Source organism: Silene latifolia, chromosome Y, assembly GCF_048544455.1.
Source record: "Silene latifolia isolate original U9 population chromosome Y, ASM4854445v1, whole genome shotgun sequence".
In the NCBI taxonomy this organism is placed as follows: domain Eukaryota; kingdom Viridiplantae; phylum Streptophyta; class Magnoliopsida; order Caryophyllales; family Caryophyllaceae; genus Silene; species Silene latifolia.
The window spans coordinates 348,460,050-348,473,569 of record NC_133538.1 but is presented as its reverse complement, the minus strand read 5'-3'; the positions used below and the strand labels follow the sequence as shown (position 1 = coordinate 348,473,569).

The 13,520-nt window shown below is 35.8% G+C and overlaps 1 protein-coding gene across 1 annotated transcript; it reads left to right on the top strand.

The window, feature by feature from the left end:
* Positions 1-209: 209 nt before the first annotated feature.
* LOC141631595 (uncharacterized) lies at positions 210-12,055 on the top strand. Its single transcript, XM_074444245.1, has 4 exons — positions 210-721; positions 10,267-10,827; positions 11,308-11,442; positions 11,905-12,055. Exons 1-4 carry the CDS (start codon positions 210-212, stop codon positions 12,053-12,055), a joined length of 1,359 nt encoding a protein of 452 aa, XP_074300346.1.
* Positions 12,056-13,520: the final 1,465 nt, after the last annotated feature.

The window sequence follows — 13,520 nt, the reverse complement described above, 5'->3', positions numbered from 1 at the left end:
TGGTTCATTTTACACCTGGAATAATAAACATGAGCATGAGGGGAAAATTTATAGTAGACTAGATAGAGTTTTTATTAATGAGGATTGGGCTCTTGAATTCTCTGACAGTTATGCTACATTCCTGCCAGAGGGTCTCTTTGATCATTGTCCGTGCTTAATATTTTGAAGGTAATATAGTTAGGAGGGGAGCATCTTTCAGATACTATAATATGTGGTCAAGGGCCATAGACTTTAAAGGGATTGTTCACAGAAGCTGGGAGGAAGAAGTACATGGTACTACAATGTTCAGATTGGTCACTAAACTAAAAAGATTAAAGAGTGAGTTGAAAAAGTTGAATAGGGAGCAGTTCAATGACATTGAGAACCTTGCCAAGGTCACTGCCTTGTCTCTTACTCAGTTACAAATCAAGTTGAGAGTTGATCCCCTTAATGAGCGGCTTTTTTATGCTGAAAGAGAGTGTGCTAAGGAAGTGGAGTTCCTGGCAAGGGCTAGAACAGATTATCTCAAGCAAAAATCAAAAATTAATTGGATGAAGGAGGGAGATGAAAACACTACCTTCTTTCACACTAGCATTAAGAGAAGGAAAGCTAGAAATAGAGTCTACCAAGTAAAAGGCATGAGGGGTAATCTTTGCACTCAGCATGAGGATGTTAAAGCTGCGTTTGAAGAATATTATATTTCTTTGTTGGGTTCATCTAATCCAATTAACCCAGTTAAGAGGTCAGTGGTGAGACATGGGTTGTGTCTGAATAGTAGCCATTGTTGGGAAATGTGTCCTCAACAATAGTGCGATCACATGATTTAAATATCATTATTAAATCTCATTTTAAATAATACAATTGGGAAGTATTCTTACTGTCAACTGGTCAACATATATCGGTAATGATTGGCTGACTAGAGTTTGACATTACTGTCGTGTGACGGTGGTGATCAGTTGACCGCCTAGGTCATACCTATAGGGCAACACTCTTAATTGATCATTTAATTAATCGTATAATGTTACGAGTTAATTAAATTACTTGAAAAATTGACGGACGATTTTGGAAGTAAAATTTACGTATCAAATTGAAATGTGATTAAATGAGATACGGTCTGAGTAATCGAATTGTATCATTACTCGGATGAAATTATTGTTTAAAGAAACAATTGGATTTTAATGAATTATTATAAATATGATTTATAAATTGGTAAAATATTTTGGCACAAGTAATTGTGAATTACTAAGTCGATTTTGTATATGACGTATTTTTATTAATACGTTGATTTTTAATATGTTAAAAATACATAACAAATTTATGTTACATATGACATGTGACATATTTACATTTGACAAAAGTAAAATGGATTTCATGTCATCCATTTGGGCCGAAATATTGGGTGGAATCAACATATATAATATGTTGATTAAAGTTAGGAAAGCATAATGATGATTAACCTAATACTAGCCATGCACCCTACACATTCTTGTAAATAACAAATTGTGCATGCATTGGCCTTTTATCCCCCTCCTACCCGGTTCTACCTAGATAAGAACAAGGGGTTCTTTTGCTTAAATAATTATCATTCACCATATGAATGGGTGGGTGATAATTATTATTCATTCACTTGATAAAAATTATTTTTAGAGAGATAAAAATAATACTCTTCCTCTCCTCTTCTCCTACCCGGTTTTAGGAGCCAAAAACCAAATTTTTGGGTCATTTTTCTACTACATTAATATTATACTAGTTCATGTAATATTAATTAAATTAAGGGGATACTCTTAATATTATACTACTACATTAATATTATACTACTACATTAATATTATACTAGTTCATGTAATATTATACTCTTCCTCTCCTCTTCTCCTCATCTTGTTTCTTCCATTAAAAGAAAACTCAAGAACAAAAGAAAAAGGAGATTTCTTTTGTGCCCATAAGAACCGAAATTACTATGTAAGGGTGATTTCTTCTTTATTTTGTTAATTTGTTTGCATGCATAAGACCTTATTAATTTCATGACAAATTAATTAAACATATATGAGTATGTTAGTATGTATATAGATCTACATTTCTTTCAATTGGTATCAGAGCCACGGTTGTTTGCATGCAAATCGGTTAAAAGTTTTTCCGAGTTATAATAATAACATATAAAACTTGTAAATTTTGTGTTATTATGATATATCACGAAATTAATTCATGCATGTTAATATTTCTGGTCCTAAAATGTTTTAGGGTTTTTTGGTTAATTTTACGGATTTTTATTGTTCATATAATACAATAATGGCATTTAAATATGATTTTATGAGTAAAAATGTCATTTTCGGTCTAAAATTAGCTATACTTCGAACTTTCCATTGATTTTTGGATATGTTGTCACATATATTATTTTGAGATAACCTGTAAATTTTCATAATTTTTGGACTTGTTATGCTCGAAAAATGAATTTTTCATTATTAAATTCGGATTTAGGTGAAAAATAGGTTAATATAAGTTATATTTCGAATCTGGTCATAGAAAATTAATATGTTGTCACATGCAATTTTACAAGATGTGTGTAAAATAATTGGCTATAAAGAAGTCTTTTTGCATGATTTATGGATTTATGAAGAAAAATAGCATAAATAGTGACATTATTAGTGAAAATTTAATAAAACATAATCTATGACTTAGGAAAAACGTCTAATATTGCATTTTATTATATTTTTCAGATCTAAAATTGAAAAGTTAATGAATATAATTTTTCCATGTTTTTATGATTATTTTTGTTAAATCGGATAAACCGCAACATTGTTTTTCCGGGAAAAATTTTGAAATTTTTAACCTAAGTTTTTGAACATTATGAGTGTCATGGTATTTTTCCAGAATGTTCATAAGTTTAAATTTTAAAATTTGAATTTATTTGAAATTTTGTGATTTATTTGAAGTTTATAGCTTATTTTTGTAATTTTTGGTCCATTTATGAACAATTTTATAAAATATGGGTTAATTATGGTCAAATTATTAGTGAAGACTAAATTTTGAGTCCTAAGAGGTTAGGGTAATTAACTTATGCATAAATATGAATTTATGTATTTTTGTGATTATAAAATGTTGAAATCACGCAAATCCGTAAAAACCGAGTAATATACGATATTGGCTAATTAAAGGCGATTTAGCATAAAATTGGGCATGTTCATACATATTATAATGCTGCATTTTTCTTTATGATTGTCATAATTTTAATTTATGTAATTTTGAATTATGTAATTTTCTACTTAGTATGGCCTTAGATTTAATTGGTATTTCCCGAAATGTATGGGAATATCGATTCGGTTGTAATTTATTGTGATCTCGTATCACCGTTTTGTAATTTAATAGATTTATTTTATTTTAGTTACAAATGTATAATAGGAAATTATGTAATTTATTATGTAATTTTATTTATCTCGGAGTTCCCAAAGACGGATTTCTTCAAGATGTTGATACATAAAGACGGTGTTACCTCGAGATGCGTGCCACAACCGAAGTTCAAGGGACCAATGGAGTTGGTTTCCGAATATGTAATAGTTAAATAGTTTTTCTTTTTTAGGAAAGGCCATACTAGGATTTATTTATTTTTATGCTTGCATTTTATTTTATGTCACATGCATCGCTAAATCGCCATAACTAAACATGCATTGTCATTTTATCGAGTTTATCGACCGTGTCAATTAAAATTATCGTAGTTCACCGCTTTAGTTCACTTAAAACGTGATAGATAATAAATTGACATGACCTCTCGCTAAAACAATCAATTGAGACATAGCCTTACCAAATAGTAGAAACCATGAAAACCTATTTCGTGAGGGAGTGCACTCGGCCACACCGGGGTACAAACCTTGTTACGTAGGGGAAGTGGGTGATAAATGTCTATCCACCGAATTCATGTTCATGAGGGTTTCATCGGCCACACCGTGCCCAAGTTAATGTGGGTTTGGATCATGGACACATTTATCCGAAATTTGGATTGAACTCAACAAAAGTTTTTGATAAGGGTTTTATCGGCCACACCGTCCCCTTGTTGAATGTGTTTTGGGCTATAGATAAATGTTAATGTAATATTATCGACCAAGAGTTCTAAAAGTAGAATCGATTAAAACGTTAATCCACCGAGTTATATTGATGAGGGTTTCATCGGCCACACCGTGCCCAAATTAATATGAATTTGGATCTTGGAATCATTTATTATAGTTGGGTAGAGGTCACTATATAAATGTTCATATCTTGTTAAATAATTACAAGTATGATTTAAAAAGACAAAATGTTAATATTTCCTTTCCTCCATATTTGTAGTGCATTACAATGAATCCATCAAACGCTACCGCATCAATAACTATTGAGTCATACCACAATGTTCTTGACGACATTTGCTCCAACAATGATTTCGACACCACTAGAGAACTTCATTTCGGGATAGGTTCGGATGGAAACCTTAACTTCATCACTTCTTCTAAACCACCTACTACTACTAGACCTCGTGTGAGTCCGTCTCAGGAAGACTACCTCATACAATCTATAGGGTCTTTGTCTCTGGAAGATAAGGATGCCAAAACTAGTGGGAGCTCAAGCAATCAAGCTCTTGCTTCAAAGGGCAAAAGGTTCAAGAAGAAAGGAAAGAAAATCAAAAACTTCAAGCAAGTTAATGATGAGTGCCATTATTGCTATGGCATGGGACATTGGCTTAGGAATTGTCCCGTATATTTGCGAAATATAAGGGAAGGACTCATTACTCCAAAAGGTACAATTCCTAAAGAAATTTATGTTATTGATATAAATTATACTTCCACTACGACATGGGTACTAGATACCGGTTGTGGTTCTCACCTTTGTAATCATTTACAGGGTTTAAGAGATGTGGAGAGGCTTAGCAAGGGAGATGTGGATCTACGCCTTAGAAATGGAGCTCGAGTAGCGGCCGAATCCAAAGGAACTTATGTTTTAGCTTTGCCTAATGGATTTGAGTTGTATTTGCATAATTGTTTTTATGTGCCTACACTCTCTAAAAACATTATTTCAATCGCCATGCTAGACATGGACGGTTTTTGTTTTGTCATTAACAATCGTTGTACTATTTCTAGGAACGACTTGGTTATAGGCCAAGCTTCCTCTATCAATGACATTTACATTTTAGAGACCTCAAATCCGACAAATGATATTTATAACATTCAATCAAAGAAACTCAAAACAAGTGACCCAAGTGAAGCGTTCATTTGGCATTGTCGATTAGGTCACATAAACGAGAATCGCATCAAAAGATTAATTTCGACTAATGTGATTACACCATTTGATTTTCAATCATATGGTACATGCGAATATTGCCTACTTGGCAAAATGACTCGTAATCCTTTTAGTGGTAAAGGGACACGAGCTAGTGAGCTATTAGGACTCATACACACCGATGTATGCGGACCAATGAGTATTACCGCTCGTGGTAATTATGACTACTTTATAACCTTCACCGATGACTTGAGTAGATATGGGTATATCTATTTAATGAAACAAAAGAGTGAAGCGTTTGAGAAATTCAAGGAATTTCAAAACGAAGTAGAGAACCAATTGAAAAAAAGGATTAAGGCACTACGATCCGATCGTGGTGGAGAATACCTTAGCCTTGAATTTGATTCACACTTGAAAGGTCGTGGTATTATATCACAACTTACTCCACCCGGAACACCACAACTTAATGGTGTTGCGAAGGAGGAATCGAACCCTACTTGATATGGTTCGATCCATGATGAGTCAAACCGAGTTACCGAACTCGTTTTGGGGATTTGCGATTCAAACCGCAATTAGATCTTTGAACAATAGTCCCACTAAATCCACCGAAAAGACTCCATATGAGATGTGGACGGGAAAGGTTCCCAATATATCCTATATGAAGATTTGGGGATATGATGCTTACGTCAAGTCTAAGAACGACAACAAGCTTGCCCCAAGATCCGAAAAGTGCATCTTTGTAGGTTACCCCTTAACCTCACGAGGTTATTACTTCTACAAACCTCAAGATAACAAAGTGTTTGTGTCTTGCGAGGCTGTCTTCTTAGAAAGACAATTTATTTCTAAGAGACAAAGTGGGAGAAATTTTGAACTTGATGAAGTTCAAGAGCCACAAACCGAGGTAGAGACGCAAGAAGATGTTCCTTCGTCGTCTAACGCGGTTGTACCTCCTCCACTAAGAAGGACGGGCCGAGTAATTCGCCATCCCGATCGATATGTGGGACTTATTGAGGAAGATGGAACACTCGATGTGTTGCTTATAGAAAGTGACGAGCCCGCCACCTAAAAGACCGCAATCTCTAGTCCAAATTCCTCCTTATGGCTTGAAGCCATGAAGTCCGAAATGGATTCTATACATGAAAACCAAGTTTGGGAATTGGTAGATTTGCCTCAAGGGGCAAGACCCCTTCAATGCAAATGGATATTCAAAATCAAGAATGGCATAGAAGGACATGATGATGTCTACAAAGCTAGGCTAGTGGCAAAAGGATTTACCCAAGTCCAAGGTCTCCATTATGATGAGACCTTCGCCCCCATAGCCATGCTAAGATCCATACGGATTTTGTTAGCGATTGCCGCATTTCATGACTATGAAATATGGCAAATAGATGTCAAAACCTCTTTTCTAAATGGGCATTTAGAAGAGGAGGTGTACATGATACAACCCGAAGGTTTTGTTGATTCTAAAAATCCTAACAAGGTGTGCAAGCTTAAGAGATCTATTTATGGTCTTAAGGAAGCATCTAGAAGTTGGAATCATCGATTCAATCATGTTATAAAGGAAAATGGTTTCACTCGAAGTGTTGAGGAACCATGTTTATACATGAAATTCAGTGGGAGCAATGTTGTGTTCCTAATCTTGTATGTCGATGACATACTACTCATTGGAAATGATATTCCAATGTTGTCTTCTGTTAAGAAGTGGTTAGGTAACCACTTCCAAATGAAGGATTTAGGAGAGGCACAACGCATATTAGGTATCCGGATCCATAGAGATAGATCCAAGAGGATATTGGCACTAAGTCAAGAGTCTTATGTTGATAAGATTCTTCGACGGTTCAGTATGGACAAATCCAAAATGGGTTTGGTACCTATGGTGACCGGGACGATATTAAGCAAGACTCAATCTCCCTCCGAACCCCATGATGTTGAACGCATGAAGTTGATCCCTTATGCTTCCGCTGTTGGATCAATCATGTATGCCATGATATGCACATGTCCTGATGTCTCATATGCCTTGAGCATGACGAGTAGATATCAAGGAAATCCAGGTGAGAGTCACTGGATTGCTGTCAAGAACATCCTTAAGTACTTGAGAAGAACTAAGGATTCTATCCTGGTGTTTGGAGGAGACACTGAGTTGCGTGTTAATGGATACACGGACTCAAGTTTTCAAACGGATAGAGATGACATGAAATCACAAGCTGGTTTTGTTTTCATGCTCAATGGTGGTGCTCCGTAGTGGAGAAGCTTCAAGGAAGTCAGAATCATGATTCTACAACGGAGGCTGAGTACATCGCAGATCGAAGTCGCTAAGGAAGCCGTTTGGATCGGCAATTCACGGAAGGTCTAAAAGTAGTACCTACCGCCAATGATCCCATCACTCTCTATTGTGATAATAGTGGGACGATCTTCCAAGCTAAGGAGCCGAAGTCTAGTAATAGATCTAGACATGTACTTAGAAAATATCATGTAATAAGAGATTTCATTGAAAGAAATGAAATTGCGATATGTAAGGTTGGGACGGATGACAACATAGCCGATCCGCTCACCAAGCCTTTATCGCAGGCTAAGCATGATGGACATGTTACGTCCATGGGACTTAAACGTGTACCAAGTTTTTGTTAGATTTTGAAATGAAATAAAAGTGTTGTTTTGGTTCATGTTCATAATCACATTTATCTTTTATCTTTAATTTATACATTGTTACATCCAAACGGGTTGTAGAGACAGTTGAACCCCGTTAAAGTGAACACGGATTAACATAGTATTTGCCCATAGTCACTTGTATGAGGTGACGTCTCGAAGTGACTAGAGTGTGATGTGATTGATGGCAAGTTCAAGTGCCATAGAGTCATGTGAGATGACTAGTCGATCACATAGGCAGACTGTTAGGAACATTTTGTCGGGCCTTATGACCGCTTATAGAGTTCTGGCAAATTTATATAGCCTGGTCGTGGCGAGAGCTACTATAGTATTCAAATGAGTCGATTCTTTTGACTAAAGACTATTCGCCTAAGATGGCACAGTTTCAGATTAACTTTGATTTGTGTTACTACGACCTTCGTAAATGGGGTCAAATGGGCATATTTTGGGTTATGATTGTTGTGGCTAGTCGAAGGGAATGAGTGCGATAGGAATTGTCCACTCCTAGTCAGGGTTATAACAATATCTCAGGGCCACTCGAGGAGTAATAAACTGGAAATGCGTGGCTACGCTCGGAAAGTATCTATGATAGATAAGTCCGGTCAATCAGTTATTCTCCAGATTGAGGAAACCACTCTCGATATGATCACTTGCAAGTACGACCTGAAAGACACCTTGCATTGAGTGGGAGATAGTAATAGGACAAGAGAATTGGTGACGCACACTTGTCGAGGACAAATGGGAGATTGTTGGGAAATGTGTCCTCAACAATAGTGCGATCACATGATTTAAATATCATTTTAAAGAATACAATTGGGAAGTATTCTTACTGTCAACTGGTCAACATATATCGGTAATGATTGGCTGACTAGAGTTTGACATTACTGTCGTGTGACGGTGGTGATCAGTTGACCCCCTAGGTCATACCTATAGGGCAACACTCTTAATTGATCATTTAATTAATCGTATAATGTTACGAGTTAATTAAATTACTTGAAAAATTGACGGACGATTTTGGAAGTAAAATTTACGTATCAAATTGAAATGTGATTAAATGAGATACGGTCTGAGTAATCGAATTGTATCATTACTCGGATGAAATTATTGTTTAAAGAAACAATTGGATTTGAATGAATTATTATAAATATAATTTATAAATTGGTAAAATATTTTGGCACAAGTAATTGTGAATTACTAAGTCGATTTTGTATATGACGTATTTTTATTAATACGTTGATTTTTAATATGTTAAAAATACATAACAAATTTATGTTACACATGACATGTGACATATTTACATTTGACAAAAATAAAATGGATTTCATGTCATCCATTTGGGCCGAAATATTGGGTGGAATAAACATATATAATATGTTGATTAAAGTTAATGGAAAGCATAATGATGATTAACCTAATACTAGCCATGCACCCTACACATTCTTGTAAAGAACAAATTGTGCATGCATTGGCCTTTTATCCCCCTCCTACCCGGTTCTACCTAGATAAGAACAAGGGGTTCTTTTGCTTAAATAATTATCATTCACCATATGAATGGGTGGGTGATAATTATTATTCATTCACTTGATAAAAATTATTTTTAGAGAGATAAAAATAATACTCTTCCTCTCCTCTTCTCCTACCCGGTTTTAGGAGCCAAAAACCAAATTTTTGGGTCATTTTTCTACTACATTAATATTATACTAGTTCATGTAATATTAATTAAATTAAGGGTAAGCTTTGGGTAGTATTCCTAAGGAGAGATCCTACACTTGGATCTTATTTCTTCCATTAAAGGAAAGCTCAAGAACAAAAGAAAAAAGGAGATTTCTTTTGTGCCCATAAGAACCGAAATTACTATGTAAGGGTGATTTCTTCTTTATTTTGTTAATTTGTTTGCATGCATAAGACCTTATTAATTTCATGATAAATTAGTTAAACATATATGAGTATGTTAGTATGTATATAGATCTACATTTCTTTCAGCCATAACGAGATTCTAATGGTTCATGTGACTCATGAGGAGGTTACAAAAGCCATGTTTGATATTCCAAGCACCAAAGCACATGGACCTGATGGCTATAGTAGCTAGTTTTTCAAGTCCTGTTGGGAAATGATAGAGGGAGAGGTCACTGCTGCTGTTCAAAAAGTTTTTTAGACTGGGAAACTTTTAAAATAATGCAACAATACTGTTATCACTCTAATTCCTAAAGTTGAGGTGCCTGAGAATGTGAAGCAGTTTAGGCCTATAGCATGTTGCAATACCCTCTATAAATGTCTATCTAAGGTGATTTGTACAATATTGGGGAGGATCTTGCCTGATATTGTGAGCACTTCTCAGGGGGCCTTTATCAAAGGTAGAGATATTGTGGGTAACATATTAATTTGTCAAGACCTCATCAGGTTATATAATAGAATATCTTGCTCTCCTAGAATGTTGATGAAATTAGATATGCAAAAGGCCTATGATTCCATTGAATGGTCCTTTATACAAGAGTTGCTGCAGTATTTGGGCTTCCCTGAGATAATGGTGAACATTATAATGCAATGTGTTACTACACCATCATACTCAATTGCTCTCAATGGTGAATTTTTTGGTTTCTTTAAAGGGAAGAGGGGGCTAAGGCAAGGTGATCCTTTATCCCCTCTTTTGTTCACTTTATGTCTTGATTACTTGAGTAGAATTCTTATGATTACTCAAAAGCATCCCAAGTTCAGATACCACCCTCTGTGCAAAAGGATAGGTCTCTCTCATCTTTGCTTTGTAGATGACCTCATTCTTTTCTGCAAAGGTGAGAGGGCATCTATTGACTTAATGTTGAATTCTTTTCACTTCTTCTCTAAAGCATCAGGTTTAACTATGAATAGTGACAAGTCCAATTTCTATTGTAATAGAATGGATGAGGATCTAATACAGGAAGTGGAGAGGGTTATTGGAATTAAAAAGAGTGTTGTTCCTTTTAAGTAACTTGGAGTTACAGTGTCTCCTAAGAGGCTTTCTGTGTTGTACTGTGAATGTTTGATGGAGAAAGTGGTTAGTAGGATTAGAGGTATGGGGACGAGACATCTATCCTACTTCCTCCCATCCAGACCAAAGGTTACAGTTGCTTTTTGGCACTATTCATGGTCGTAGGAAATCTTTGATATTATCCTTAATCTATAAGACAAAATATAATCATGTGAGATCTTGTTTGACTTATCGTCATGAATGCTATAAGAATATCAAATTTTTATAATTTTTAATGATGTGTAACTAAAGATATGCACGTTACAAAATGTGCCTCGACAAGTGTGATAAAGCAACTTTAACCTTTGGTCTGATGGGAGGGAGTATGCAGGTAGAGTTGTCATGATCAAAAGTGTGTTTAGTGTCCTGCATAATTATTGGGCACGAATATTCATTATCCCAAAAACTGTTGTCAGGAAAATTAAAGCTATTTGCAGGACATTTCTTTGGCATGGTAAGGAGACCAGGGCAAGTCCTGCAATGGTTGCCTGGGAGAAGCTATGTATGCCTAAGAGGAAAGGAGGCTTGGGGTTAAAACATCTGATACATTGGAATATGGCAGCTCTCGCTAAGTATGTATGGTGGATAGAGTACAAGGAAGACCATCTATGGGTTAAATGGGTTCATGCTATTTATATCAAAAATGGCACTTGGAAAGATTACACACCTTCTGTCAACACTAGTCGGGCTTGGAGGAAGATTTGCCAAGTCAAGAACCTGATGAAGGATTATGTTTTTTTATTCTGCTAGCAGTACTTAGAGGGGTTATTCTAGTAGTCAGGGGTATAGATGGCTTGTACCTGAAGTTGAGGATATCTGGTGGCATCCTTGGTCCACTAATCGTTGGGTGATTCCTAAGCATGGCTTCATAGATTGGGTCATGGCTCATAGGAAGTTGCTCACTCAGGATAGGCTACAACGTATGCAGTTAGCACAGACAAATCAATGCTTTCTGTGTGGGGTGGATCCTGAAGATCATTCTCATCTGTTTTTTCAATGTGATTATAGTAGGCTCTGCTGTGAAATTGTTTCAGATTAGTGCAAGGTTCATCTGCCAGTGCAGGACTGTGTGCAGTGGTGGATATCTGCCAGGTACAGATCCTTGGGGATGAAATAGATCATTGGAGTCATTCTGATTACTTTGGTCTATCATATTTGGATGTCCAGGAATACAAGTCACTGTGATCAGGTTCTGCTGAGGCCTGAAGTTCTTGCGATGAAGGTTAAAAATGATGTCCTAATGAGGTTATCACGATGTAATCTAGGAAGGAAAAGTGTCAATGTAACCAAATGGCTGGAGTTAATTAGTAGTAATTAAGGAAGTTAGTTACAACTATGCCTTGATATTGTATGTTGGAGTTTTATGATCTTTAATGGAAAGCTTATATTTAACCAAAAAATAATAATAATAATAATAATAATAATAAAATTAAGCTTTCCCTAGCATCCATGGCACGAGGCCGAGGCCGTCCCCCTAAGGGCAGGCCACCAATGGATTCCTCTTCTCTTTCTGGGGATTCTGGTTTTGATCTTATTCCTACTCCTAATGATCTCAATCAATTAGATCAAACCCTGATTTCCCCAATTCGACAACCCATTCTATTAAATGACCTAATTGTTGATGTTGTTCAATCTTCAACAAAGAAAGGTCCTAATTTAGGAAATCTTGTAAATAATTATGTTAATTCTGTGCAAATTTCTCCAATTTTGAATATTGTAGAGATAGTTAAAGACTCTATTTCTTCTGATCTTGACGAACTTCCATCTGAATTATCTGTTGAAGTAACTATTACACCCGTTGATCATGATATTGCTGTGCAACCTTGTGTTTCCTCTGAAATTGGGAATTTAGAGAATCTTGGGGTTAAAGAAAATGGAAAAAAATGTCCAGACATTGTTAAACCCATAAATAAAATCGGTATGATTTTGTTTTTTCATGAAACAAGTAAACTTGCTGATGAAATAGATGTGGATCTTGATGATATTGCTGAAGAATTAGCACTTTGGAAATATACTCTTATGGGAAATTTGCTTGGATCAAACCCTACCCTTAAGAATGTCTCTGATTTTGTTGCTAAGAGTTGGAATCATATTGCTTCCCCTGTTGTTCAATACTACAAAAAGGGCTGGTTTAGCTTTAGATTCTCCACTGAGGAAGAAATGAATAATGTGCTTAAGGATGGACCATGGAAAATAGGCTCTTATTCTCTCATTCTGGAACAATGGCATCCTGTTTTCTCTTTTGAAATGTAGAAGGTTTCCATTGTCCCCATATGGGTTCTCTTCCTTGACCTTGATCCTTATATATGGTCAAGCAAAGTGCTCAGTAAGATGTCAAGTAAGATAGGGAGGCATATGTTTGATGATGTCCCTACAACAAATAAGGAAAAACTCTCCTTTGCTAGGGTTATGATTGAAGTAGACAACTCCTCCAATATTCCCTTGAAAATTTCCCTTAACACCCCCTTTGGTCCTTCTACTCAGAGAATAGAGTATGAATGGATACCTCACACTACTACAATTGAGCACTTGGGCCACGACTAAATTTATGGCGCAAGTGCTAAATTTCTGTGGCTAAAGTAATTTGCCACGGGAATACCTTTTGTGGCGCAAGTGGTCGTGGCTAATAGATAGCCACAGGAAAAACAAG